At 42.6% G+C, this 13,741-nt stretch overlaps 1 protein-coding gene across 1 annotated transcript in view; it reads left to right on the plus strand.

Annotated features, from left to right (window-relative positions):
* pkib (protein kinase (cAMP-dependent, catalytic) inhibitor beta) overlaps nucleotides 1–13,467 on the plus strand; it is a 31,864-nt gene extending 18,397 nt beyond the window's left edge. The window contains exons 2-3 of the mRNA XM_049602763.1: nucleotides 9,519–9,672; nucleotides 11,549–13,467. Coding sequence (XP_049458720.1) covers nucleotides 9,531–9,672; nucleotides 11,549–11,631 — 225 coding nt within the window. The 5' untranslated portion in view covers nucleotides 9,519–9,530 and the 3' untranslated portion in view covers nucleotides 11,632–13,467. The remainder of the gene's footprint in view (nucleotides 1–9,518; nucleotides 9,673–11,548) is intronic.
* Nucleotides 13,468–13,741: the final 274 nt, after the last annotated feature.

A 13,741-nucleotide genomic window follows, 5' to 3' on the forward strand; every position in this document is an offset into this window, starting at 1 on the left:
GAATGCACAACAGCAGAGACCACTAAGGTCTGATTAAGTTGTATAGATAGATAGATAGATAGACAGATAGATAGATTAAGTAAAGTGTCTATTTTAGATTGTTCAAGGTGGTTCTTGCGGAGGGAATGATGGATTTATGTAGATATTTTTCCGGGACTGTGAGATGGCAAGGAGTTTGGGGTGAGCTGATTATCTTGTTTGCCTGATTAGTTATACGGGAGAGTTATGTTTTTGTTTTGGTGGTGAGTGAGTTGTACCACGAATAAATGTTGAAGCTGAGAATGGATTGAATGAGCGAGCCCATCAAAAATGCTGTCGTGGTGGTACCATCAGCAGTGACTCAGCCCCGAACATAAAATATCAACAATGAACTGATGTAAATTTTCTATGTGTCACATCCGATTTTACTTTTAACCTTACATCAATAATTATTTATTTAGTTATTGCATGAAATCAATCAGTTATCATGAACAAAGCATTTATCTAACAGCATTTACACCATGTATTGTATTGTTGTCTGTATTTTGGCCACCATATTAAAATTTCTTTGACATTTTACAAATTGCACTCACTTTGGTGTTTTAGAAACTACTGAAAGCGACTGTTAAATTTAAGTGCATTGCTGCTGCTCTGCATAGTGTGTTTAGCAGCAGAGGTTTAATAGAATGATGACCAAATGGCTTAAGGGTTATAAAAGCATCTTGGGGTATTAGTGGAATCCTGAATAGGGTTGTCAACAGTTAACCTTTAATCACTGATTTATATTTTTTGTTAATTTTATTACTGTTCAGTTTACTGCACTGAGCACCACCCAGATTTGGTGGGAGACAGGTAGCCGTGTTGACATGCATGAACATAGCGCCCACTGCTCACCTTGTCTTCACTGGTTAGCTAGCCTTGGCCACTCTGCACTGCGCACCAGCCAGGCTAGCAGCGCCACTTATTTAGCTGCTACAACTACTAACGCCATCCCGAGCCAACAGCATTGTTGTGGAAACATTGTTCCACCCCCACTGCTAAGTAAGTGGCTCAGTTTTGAGCTGTAAAACCACTTTAGTATTGTTAGACATGTGTTCACTGTGAGCTCTATTGACACCATAAGCAGTGTCGGCACAGCTAGTGGTGCTAACATACTGTAGTTAACAATGATAAACGGGCTTACTCACTGTGGTGACCTTGGGGGAGACCAGAGGTTGGCCACCATGTTTCAGTAGCATTCTGCCACCAGGTTGACGTGACCAGTGATAATTGAATGAGCAGCGGCGCCAGCTAGCTCCCACCTGACCCGGCTGAGCCAATGGAGACTGGACGGTGGGCAGTGAGCACTATGTTTGCGCATGTTAACACAGCTAGCCAGCTGTCTGTCAGCAAAGCTAACAGAAAATAAAAGGCAAGACGTTTACATCACCAAACATTAAAATTTCACCATGGCAGCACTAAAGCTTCTTGAGTCAATGGAGTGCCGGACCGAAAGGAAAGGCTCCTTAAATTTCACAGCATTTTGGGGGTGATATGGTGGTGGAGTGGTTAGCATTATCGCCTCACAGCAAGAGTGTCCCTGATTCAAACCCGGGGTCACGGGTTTGAACCCTGCACAGAGCCCTTCTGTGCAGAGTTTGCATGTTCTCCCCGTGTCAGCGTGGGTTTCCTCCGGGTGCAAATTTGCAGGAAAGCCCAATCAGTCTTTTTTCAGCATTGGCAGTATAAAAACAAAATCGGGGAGTGCAGCAAAATGCCTCCTACCTACTTTTGTTTATACAGAATGTGCCTTTTTCGGGGCAATGGGGGGCGTGAGCAAGTAACAAAACGTCTAGCTCAGCGTGTCACGTAACCAGTGACGTACTCCGAGGGAAGCCGCGGCTGCTCAGTCCTTCGGCGATTCTCTCGTAAGTCGGCCTGTTCTTCACCGTCCTTGTTATCTGATGGTTAATGGCCTCTTCATTTGCGAGGACAAGGAGGGCGCACAATTCCTTGTCTCCCCAGTTACTCATCTTTAATCTTTACAGTGTCTGTCAGGTTTGCGTTTCCCTCTTGCTACTAGCTGCTCGCTAATTCCTGCTATCAGCTGTATCCTGTTTATCTACCGCCAGTGGGTCGCACGTGCGGCGTCATCAGCAGCTCCTCCCACAAGTCAACAACAGCCCCTCCCGTGGCGGAAGGCCGCCTCGTTCTTTTTAAACCAAAAAGGTTCCGCCAATATGTCTACCCCTAGGACCCGGAAAATTGGGCACCTCGGATCAACTCGCCAGCCAGCTCTGTGTGTCTAAACGCTCGCAGCTTGCCGGCAAAACGCAACACCCAACATTCGTCGAAAATCTGGCAGTGTAAAAGGGGCTTCTGTGTCAGCCCTGTGATGGTCTGACGACAATAAAGTGATGTCATTTTCTGAACCTACCAGACTGTTCGAGCTGTCATTTGCCTTTACCCACTTAGTCAGTCATCGTATATCCATATTGCTGAGGATTGTTCACCAAAAATATAATTGCATGAATATTTTGTTGAAGCACCAATAGTCAAATCTATGATATCATCATAATATCGAGATATTTGATCAAAAATATCATGATATTTAATTTTTCTCCATATTGCCCAGCCCTACAATGAAGATTTAAATATAGAGGTTTTTCCCTCTTTGCAATTGTATGGATAAATATGAACAACTTGGGTGCAAAGCATTGGCTTTCAGTAGCTAAACTATCAGTGTCGATAACAGCCTCCAGTCCTGATAATGACATCTGTTTGGTAACTTTCATTAAGCCGTTGGATTAAACATTGAACAGGCAGTGACCCATCAACTGAACAGGTTTATTTTAGCTGATAATCCAACAACAGTTTAGATGGGATTATCTTGTCAGGAAAGTTGACCTAGATACTAAGATGTCAGCCCGGGCACAGTCAGACACAGGAACAAGCCACAGGTATGTTATGCAACAAGGTGGAGTGGTGAAAGCCTTTTGACTGAAGAACTGTCAGAGGTTAACGGCTGTTTACGCAGAGGGGAACAAAGATGCAGAGGACACAAAGGCTTTCTTTTCTTCTTTAAAACTGCAAACAGCTATTCGATTAAATAAGAGCTCATTAATGCTGCAAATTGCTACCTGGGCTTTTTCTAAACACACTGACCTCTATAATTTAGCGGCAAATTATACAGTGTTTGCTTGAAACATCCTCCATATCGCAGGGCCGCTGTGTGTAAATAATCATGCTGCCAAACTTATTCTTTCATATCTTGTCAGTTTGACATGTGCAAATAAAAAAAAAAAAAAGCCCCAATGTCTTCCTCTGTGTGTGTAACAGAGCAGGTCTGTTGCATCTCTGCACTTGAACCGCCCATTACATTCAATGCTGAAAGGTAATTCTGGCCACAAGAGCACAGGCTATTGTCTCGATCAAACCTCACCGTGCTCTCAACGCCGCTGAGAGTGGCTCTGTTCAGAAGAAGCCTTGCTGGCTTTGTGAGAGAGCGCCTGCTTTTTTAAATGGAAATATAAGTCCAAGGACCCTGACAAAAAAAAAAACCTGTTTCAACAGACATTTTCTCAGATGGTGAATGGAAGCTTTCAGCACCACGGACAGAGCAAGAAAGTGAAAGAGATGCTGAGAGCTTGATAGACTGCATCCAGGCAACCAGCACCGACATATATTACATATTGTCTCTTCTGCTGTGTTCAGAAAATGTTAAAACCAATTTCTATTCAAGAACCTGCCAAGTAAATATTCCCTTGGTACCAACAAATGTGACACATCCTGTATGACATGACTGAAAACTTTCAGAAACCCATCACCCCTTAACGTGTAACTAACTGCTTAATTTTTAAGGACAAACCCCCCCCCATCCCCCAAATTCATTCATTCGTTCATTTTCCGTAACCGCTTATCCCATTAGGGGTCATGTAGGGCTGGAGCCTATCACATCTGATCTTGCACGAGAGGCGGGGTTCACCCTGGACAGGTCACCAGACTATCACAGGGCTGACACATAGACACAGACAACCATTCACACTCACATTCACACCTACGGACAATTTAGAGTCACCAATTAACCTGCATGTCTTTGGACTGTGGGAGGAAGCTGGAGTACCTGGAGGAAACCTGTGCTTACACGGAGAGAAAATGCATCCACACAGAGGGGCTCTCCCACCCTGGGTTCAAACCAGGAACCCTCTTGCCGTGCCATCATGTGCAAAATTATTCTTGAATATCATGTTCACTTGTCAATGCGATATCACCTTGTCAGTCATTTGCAATACTGCCTCTCATTGTTATATCATAGTCAGTATAGCATTGTCTGTCTGTTTTTGTCCACCATTTTATTTTTTTTCCACCATTTTAGTTCATTTTTAGTAACCCTTGTACGTATCGTACTCCTATTGTAACTCTATTAGGCACTGGTTTTTGCTTCTGCTCCGTGAAAACACTTCTCTCTTGTTTATTTGTATATTTTGCCAGATATTTGATACACTGTTGTTCTAAAACTGGGCCTAGTGAGTGAACCTGACCCAGCACACCCACTGGTTGTGAACGTTAAATTGTGGTTACTGTACTTAGTGTTAGTGTAATTTGAAGCATTCTCTGTCACAAGGATAAATAATGCTCTATTGAATTGAACTGAATTACACTCTCCAAAATCGAGGATGATATCTAGTCTCATATCACCATATCAATATAGAATTGATATATAGCCCAGTCCTACATTACTGCGTACTAAAACAAAGCCAACAGTCTGTATTAGCTGAGCAAACAGCTTCTGAAGGTGGATGGAGGCATCCAGGTTTTAAAGATTAAAACCCCTCCAGCTGCTGAGGAAAATCCTCCCACACTGCACTGAAAAGCTGTCACATTAGCTGTGGGAGATTGTGGCCAGTATCTGGTATTAAACAGAAGGTCAGTAAAGATGTGACATTACAGCAAGTCAATATTTCAGCCCAAGCCTTAATTATCCAGATTAACAGATGAATCCGAGCTTTTCAGTGACAATCAGTCGTTCAGCTTGACGAGCCTGTCAGATAGACTGAAGCAGGAAGGAAAGACGAGATGTGTGAAGTGTCCTTCCTGCTTCTTGGCCCCGATTACACTCCTACTGTTGGACTTTGAGTTTAACTGTGGCCTCTGAACCCCTGGACAAAGACGAGCTTTGACACGTGAGGCCACAGAAGGAAAACTGGAACAATGTTCTGGCCTTCCAGGACGCCTACAGTAAGATCCAACTGAAAGGTCAAGTTTAGTGCTGCAGCCCCAGAACGGCTCAGAAGACAGCACTTCAATTGAAAGACCTGAAATTAGAGTACATTTACTCAGTGTTTTTATGTTCATGAGTGGACTTAAGTAACATGATGGATTATGGCTGTCACTTTTATATTATATAAATACACATACTGTATATATATATATATATATATATATATATATATTATCTGTTATCATCTGTTGAATTCAAAGTACAGACTGTGCTTTGTACTCCTGAGTTGCTGGGCAAATGTTCTCTTTGCTAATGGTGTTTTCAAGATACTGTGATTTTGATACAATACCATCAAAAATATCAATATTAAATACTATTTTCAATACAGGGAAGAACTGATATTGAGCGCATCGCCTACAAGTTAAGTTTTTAATGTAAAGATAAATATAACAGGGCTTTAATGTGACAACAACTTATTTTTTCTCCTCGTTAAAAAGTTGAGATTTTTCCACTGGATCTTGGATAGGTGTAGAAAATAAGCTCCTTGGCAAATAAAAGTTTATGATACTTAATTAAAGGACTATTTTACTGCTGGAAAGATAGCCTTTTATTAAAAGTAGGATGTCTATGCAGTAGAAAACGTAAATACTTCTGAAACTGGTGCTACAGAACCAGAGAGAACAGAGAAAAGGGACGACAACCAGATTGCACATCACCATAATGCAAACACAATGGTTTGAGACAGTGGCGGCTGGCTGGCAGGAAACAGTCTCTTGTAACAGTTAAACAGGAAGCTAACATATGTTTCTAAAAACATTTGAGACAAGACATAAGCAACACAGTAACAGGATCGTAGCTTATATTTGAGCAGCGCTGTGTAGCTTAGCTTCCATTTTCACTATGCCCACTTCCTGTTCACAAACTCGATCCCCCACCTATAATGCTGTCCAGGAGATTTAACAGCTTAACCTCTAAAAACAATGGTCGTTCACAAATGGCCTCATGTGACTCTAACGACCAGTGACATCATTGGCCTTGTGAAGACCTCCTCAGAGGTTAAAATACCTGGGTTATTTCCACACCAGTTTGTCAGACTAGTTCAAATCAAATCAACTTTATTTATATGGCACTTTTCATACAACAGTAACACAAAGTGCCTCACAGAGGATAAAAACAACAAAGATCCAAAACAGAAAAAAAGCCTAGTTCCAGCCTAGTCAGAAACAAGCATGAACTGATGAAGCCTCTTGGATAAGAGGTGAAACGTCTTCTAAGACAAAACTAAGTCCAGGTGCGTACGATTCAACTGCCTTGAAATAATATTGATTTATATTCAGTCAGTGCTGCCTAGTTTTACAGTTTGATGGGATTTTAGTTTGAGATTGAAGGAGGGAGAGCGAGGTGCAGGTCTGTCTCTTGATCTGCTTCGATGCTCTTTGTGTCCGTGGCGGTATGGGTGGCGGGCAACATGAAAATGCGAAAGTACAGCCTGTAGTTCGAGCAACAGCCCAAGAGCCAGCGAAACCTGGCGAAACCTTTTTGTTAGATGGAGAACAGTTCATTTTCACATACTACTCACATTGTTATGATACAAAGCTGGTTGAAAATTGTTGAAGTATCCTATTAGCTTTTTGAGTCATTAGCCAGGGGGTGCTTGTAGATGAAAAAAAATCAAACAAAATAATAAATTAATAAAGGTTTCCATTCACTATTAGACCTTTATGTCAGGAAATATGTATATTGAATAAGGTATAATAACAGTTAATAAAGTACTTACATTATTACAATTATTACAAATGCATACATTGAATCTAAAGGTGGTGGGGGTGAGGGGATGCGCTGGACACCTGACCTTTAAATACTGGCTGCGGCCCTGATTCGACTACTATAAATGTGTTTGACAGGGCACAATATTAAATGTGCAACAGCATTTAACATCTATGAATCATGAATGCATTAATTATAGTATCTTACTGTATGTTTATCCAGTACAGTAAAACCAAGGGCGCCATGGTGGGAGGGCGGACATGAAATCATATATTTCAAAACATTATTTTTCCTGTCAAATAAAGGCTATCGATCATGTATGCTAATTGTAGGTAGCACAGTTAATTTGATGATTATATATTGAAGTTCAAAAATGCTATGTGTCACCTGTAATCAAACAAAGCCAGGCAAAGGTTATGATGTCATTGTGTTCACCTTGTACATTCCTCCCTGGACGTGTAGGGTCACAGGTGTGGTGGTCAATGTGTGATGATGTGATAGTGTTGGAGGAAAAATGTTTATGCTCATGGAATGATTTTAAAAATAGGCCACAATTTATTCCTGTGGCTCCAATGAGCTCAATGGCGGAGCTACAACAGTGCTTAAGGCTAACAGATGGCCAACCTGTGGCCCTTTTCCTGGAGATCTAGATTGTGTGTGTGTGTGTTTGTGTGTGTGTGTGTGTGTGTGTGTGCGAGTCTGTATGTGTGTGAGTTTATAGCTGCAAGTGCGCATTAACTCACATGTCATTCCTTTGTTGAGAGAGAGGAATGGGAAATGGGATTTTGCTCCACAGAATGGTATGGCTATTTAAAGCGAGGCAACACAACAAAAGAGGGAGACGGGGAAGAGAAAGTGAGATAGTGAGAGAATGGATTTGAGTCATATGTTTACCTGCCAGTGGTGCTTTTTCTATATAGTTGCCATGGCAACAGCGGCCCGCTGTATTTGTGTGTGTGTGTGTGTGTGTGTGCTCACTGAGTGCTGTGCTTGTGTGTGTGTGTGTGACGAGGGATGTAATTCTGCCTGTCACCAGCGTAGCCTAGAGCTGACTCCCCAGCTGCTGGTTGCCATGAGACCAGACAGACACATCCTCCGCTTCAATAATAAATCTTTTCTCTTGATGCTCAAATCACTAAACAGAGAGGGTGCATTTCGTTTCCCGAGATATGTCAAGATAAGTGGTCACTGCTTTGCTCTGTATCACTCAAAATGTAACATATCAGTCAAAGGCAATGTCATTAAAACGACCAGTAAACGTCAGCTTTGGGGGAAATACCAGGCTAACTAGATCATAAGAAATGTACTTAGAGTCGGACTCAGTTACTATACTGCACAGATGGTTTCCATATGCAGTACATGCTAACAAGGCAAAAGAACAGTGGCTTATTAGAAATGAGACCGTGTACCTTATGTCATGTATGTCGGTTTGATTTAAATCCAGCCCAAATGCACATCACAACACAACATTACAAATGCTTCTTTTGCTATTCGTTAGCTAGTTAGCTAGCTTTAGCAACCAAAGAAAATCTCAGCCAACTGAAATTTTACTCTGCAACACATTGATCGATGGGGGAAAATAATCTGCATGTATTTCTAGATTAATTAAATAGCATTGTGTGTCCACCAAGAGTTTTTATTCCTAAGGCCGGTGCATTCTTCAAATTCTTTGCCACATATTTACACTATACTACAAACGCAAGCAGCGTGACAAGGTGCTGGGCGCTGAACAACAACGGCAACAATGGAGGAGACATTAAAACTGCTGATCAGATAAAACTAACAGGTCCTTCCTCTCTCCCTATGTGCTTCAACCTCCTCTTCCTCCAGAGCAAGAACCACAGCCAGTACTCTACCTCATGCCGACATTTTTACTTATTTGTATATTACGTATCATAGCTACCAAAGCCTCTCGTCTGAAAAAAGGAAACCTCATCCTCCTCCACCGGCTATCCGACCAATATGACTTCGGTCAGACAAGAGCATATCAACTAAGCAAACAACCAACCGACCAGAAGGTGTCAGCCCTAAAATAATGCTAAGATACTCGATGTTAGATAGTAGGACAACAGACGAAAGATCCACACGACTTGGACGTCCAAGGCTGGATGACAGACCCTGATGTTCAGACACCCGGACATTGGACACTATCTAGTTTTGGGATTGGAGTGCATACATTTTGGTAACATAGCATGTATCTCACAAGATGGCGTCCAAGATGGCCGTCCCACACCATGTGACCTATATTCAAATTCTCTACACTGTAACTAAAAAGATAATGTCAGTTTACAGAAATTCCTCATGTATTTTCTATATAATTAATTGACTTGTCAATTGTCGGATGTTTTACCATCTTGAGTGGTTTAGATGTTTGACGACGACACCACGCTGTGCATTATGTATAACTAAAGGCGTGGATTCAACCTTCCAAACATTTTGACCCGAAGGAGATCCAAGAAGGATCGAAACATTGTCAAAACCTACTAAGATAACCACAGAGTACTCGTTCTTTCTTGTTGTGATCAAGGGTACGCAACAGTTAAGCATCACACTGTCCCTGTTTTTATCATAGAGGGGTCCTGAGATGACGGAAGTAGAGCCAGTGTTGGACTTTGCCTCCTCGGGGCGCTCGGGGAGGAGAAATGCCCTGCCTGACATCCTGGGCTCACCAGCAGGTGTAAACCCTGGCGACCTGCCCCTAAAGCTGGCTGAGCTGTCCCTCAAAGGTAAAGTACACAATGTCTTCTTTATAATCATTATAATATTGAGTGCAAGGCTAAGTCAAACTGTAAGTTGACTTTGTAGTGACATCGTGCACTGAGTAATTTAGTCTGAAAGGTTGCCTGGCATGAAATTATATCTAACTTTAATGGATCATATCTAACTGTTGGCATAGGTTATATTTAAAGTCTTTAAGATAAAGAAAAGATGATGGGTATCACTGGTAAACAGATGACGCATCACTTCAAATTTAACTCAGTCCAAGCCTGACACTGCTAGCTTCCTGTGTAGCTGAGTGTGTTCTGCTGAGACACCCAGTCCTTCCGGCCTGGCCCTCGTCCATATACGACTGCCAGACATGCCAAAGATTTGTGGCTGAAGACTTTGGATTGATCAGCTCCAGTTAGAAGCATTCGGGCCATCTTTGGATGCAGATTGCAACTTGGGAATTAGCGATAAGAGGCCAATTTCATGCCATAATCATCCTAAATCGTTCATCACGACTCTGGCATGAGTGTGACTACCAGGCGTGCCAAATTTAGATAACTGTTGTGCAGAGTATTTTTGACTGCATGGGGAGCAAGGACATGAGCATGCTGCTAAATCACATATAATGACTCAATTTGTCTTGCATTCACCAAAAATTCACAGTGTGAGGCCGTTAACTACATCCTGACGGATGTGGACGGAGAATTCTTTTCACTGTATTGCCGATTTATTCCAATCCGCCATCATTTAAATTTTATTTGTGGTCTCCTATTGTCGTTTCTCACTTGGACTAGGCTACACCGCCCCCCTGATCTGCTCCGTTTCATGAGCTTTCAGAAAACATGCACAAATACTAATGAAATGAACACAGAGCACAGACAGAAGGCTCCAACCATCTCCGTCTCAGTCTCTCAAGTTGAGCATAAACGAGCCCCATCAACGCCTTGAGGGAATTTCCTCAAATTTGGCAGAAACATCCACTCGGACTCAACGATGAACTAATTCAAAGGTCAAGGTCTCTGTGACCTCACAAGACACGTTTTTGGCTGTAATTCAGAATTTGTCCTCGTACTCGTAGTCGTCGTCCTAATCTTATCCGGGTCCGTGTCACGGGGACAGCAGCCTCAGCAAAGAAGCCCAGACAGTCCTCTCCCCAGCCACTAACGTCAGCACTTCCGAGGGAACCCCTGAGGCGTTCCCAGGCCAGCCGGGCGATGTAATCCCTCCAGCGTGCCCTCCAGCGTGTCTCTTCCCGGTTGGACATGCCTGGAACACCTCCCAAGGGAGGCGCCCGGAAGGCATCCTTACCAGACGCCCGAACGACCTCAACTAGCTCCTCTCGATGTGGAGGAGCAGCGGCTCTACTCCAAGTCCCTCCCAGATGTCTGAGCTCCTCACCCTATCTCTAAGGCTGAGCCCAGCCACTCTGCGTAGGAAACTCATTTCGGCCGCTTGTACTCGTGATCTCGAGAATTCAGTGCGCTAATTACGATAAAATTTAACACAAATATCTAACAGGATAAATGGTGTTGAAGTGATTACATTTTAGATCCCAAAGGTCAAAGGTCAGTTTCACATTGTAACATTATAATGTTCTGCAAAATCAGTTTTCTGGCTATTAGGTAATGTCATAACTCAGGAACAGAAGGAGAGACATTTGGTCAGATTGGTGACTCTAATCTTGGGTATACACCTTGAAACTGTGGGAATGTATTAAGGGTGTGCCATTTTATCTCCTTTACAATAATACCAGTATAATTTTTAATATATGAAAAATTCATATTGTGAAACTAGCAATATTTTGACTTGCTGACATGTGACGTCATACTGTTACCCACAGCAATGGGCCCGGCAACACATTTGTTATTGTGTCTTTTTGGGGTTTGTGTGCAGATGGTCCTGGAGGAGCCCAGTCCCCCACGGCGGAGGGGCCTCCAGCGCCGCCGGAGAGCTCAGAGGGGAAAGAGGGATCATAGGGGCTCGTTTATTTACCTCCCTGGAGACCTGCAAAGATAACCTGAGAGACGGGATGAGGAGCGAGTTGGAGGGCGACCTGTGGGAGGAATGATTATCAGACTGGAGAGTCAGTCTGTTTGTGAAGCAGCTGAGCCACGGAGGACGAGTGACGGACCGACTCCCCAAAGACTGGAGCCAGGCACTGGCACTATCTGAGAAGCATCAGACATCACTTATTAGTCATGAACCAGTGAGTGTGTGTGTGTAGGTGAGTTATACACTCACCGCGGACACTGAGAATCAAAAGGACCATGACAGATTGTATACTGTACACTACTATTTTTGTATGATTTATTTAAAGAAAAACAGGAACCCATAACTGTAAAATGAACCATTCCCTTGCATTTCCTGCTGATTTTTGTTTTTTAGTGATGTGTGTTATTTTACATGAACAATAGTGGGAGGGACTCTGATAGCAGCCTGTAGTCAATCGAAGCTTTTTAATCCAGCTGGATGCAAAATGGTACGTGACATAAGAAAACAGTAGATTTAAGAGTACTGGGAGCTTTTTGTGTCGTCTTCTGCTTTTACACTAAATGTGTACTGTATGTTTTCAGATGTGAGGCTGTTGTACAGTATATCTACATTGTAAATGTACAGTTTTTACCCCTCATCGCAGACTGTTTTGATCCTAGCAACAACGACCAGGGATTTGATCCAATTTTTTTTTAAGGTGTCCATATGGTGCAAGATGATAACATAGAAGAACCGTCCATATCTTGAGACATTCCTTTAGAGAATAGTGACCCACTGCCAGCAATGTATACACTGCTTCATTATAACACTGAGAAAAGTTGGAGATTTCTTTTTGGTTTTTGCTCAAGGCTGCTTTTAAAAGTCACTTTCCAAACCTCTTTAAAATGTGCCTAGTGGCAGTTCACAACCCAAATTGTGTGTTGTGTTCTTTCTCTGTGAAGTACTGTTATCCACTCTTTTGGGCTACTGATATTTCCTCAGTTTTAATAGGAGGTATCTTAACACATCTTTACTGCTTGAACTGTAAAACGAAAGACAAAACACTTTTGTAACATTCTGCAGGAACACGTCTGCAGATCCTACACTCTGTCAGGAAGAGCGTTGAGTTTTGCGTCAACTTCAGCAGGGCTTCTCGGGCTCCTCGCATGTGCTTCTTACAGCGACAGCAGCATATGCCCGCTGACTGGGCACGGGAGCAGGCATCAAGCAACACTACCACCACAATGTGTTTCCAGTGCCGAAAACGGCTGCACACTCGCCTTCTGCCTCTCCGCACGGAGAAAAGTCTGTTCACACTCATCAACACATAAGCAGAGCTGTGAATAGGATGCAAGAGAGGGAGCGAGAAGAAGCGAGTTCACATTTGTCATCTCTCCACTCACTGCGACTGTATATATACTGTATTGTAGTATAACCCATGTGTCATACATGCTGCCTGTATGATTACCAGACTTTATTCACATACTGTACCCACAAAGAAATGGTGTTTTGTAATTGTCTCTATTTGAAGATGTTTTGCCGGTGGCTGTGTCTTTATGTGGATGTGTTTCACCAATGCAACAAGGAAAGCCTGGTGTGCCGCTGCCCAGCCTCTGTCTCTGATGCTGTACTTCTACTGATGCTGATGAGAAAGTGTTTGTGGTCTACACAAACTGTACGATCAGCACTTTTAATGGGGGTTGATGAATCAGAGGTGTATTTTGTAGTGTCCTGATCTCTAAGTGGTGCATATATTTGACTTAGCTGGATTGAATCCCATGTGTTGATTCTATCTAGTGGTGAAAATTGCCATATTAAACCCACAAGCTTTACATATACAACTGTGTGTTGCATAGTGTCATTTCTATGTAGTATGCAAGGCCCTCTATCCCAGTGCTTGACCTTTACATTTTGTCACGCATAAGTTATGCTATATGAAATAGGCTATGGGTAATATTTAAATGATTATGATATAATTTCAGTGTATTTAGCAGCAGAGCTCAGTGGAGGGCAAGGTCAGCTGGTCAGTGCACCACTTTGGTCCAGGCGGAAGCTCAACAGCTATTGAATGGATTTCCATGAATATTTGTACAGATATTAGGGCTGTCCATTGAT

Source organism: Epinephelus fuscoguttatus, linkage group LG17, assembly GCF_011397635.1.
Source record: "Epinephelus fuscoguttatus linkage group LG17, E.fuscoguttatus.final_Chr_v1".
Taxonomy (NCBI): Eukaryota; Metazoa; Chordata; class Actinopteri; order Perciformes; family Serranidae; genus Epinephelus; species Epinephelus fuscoguttatus.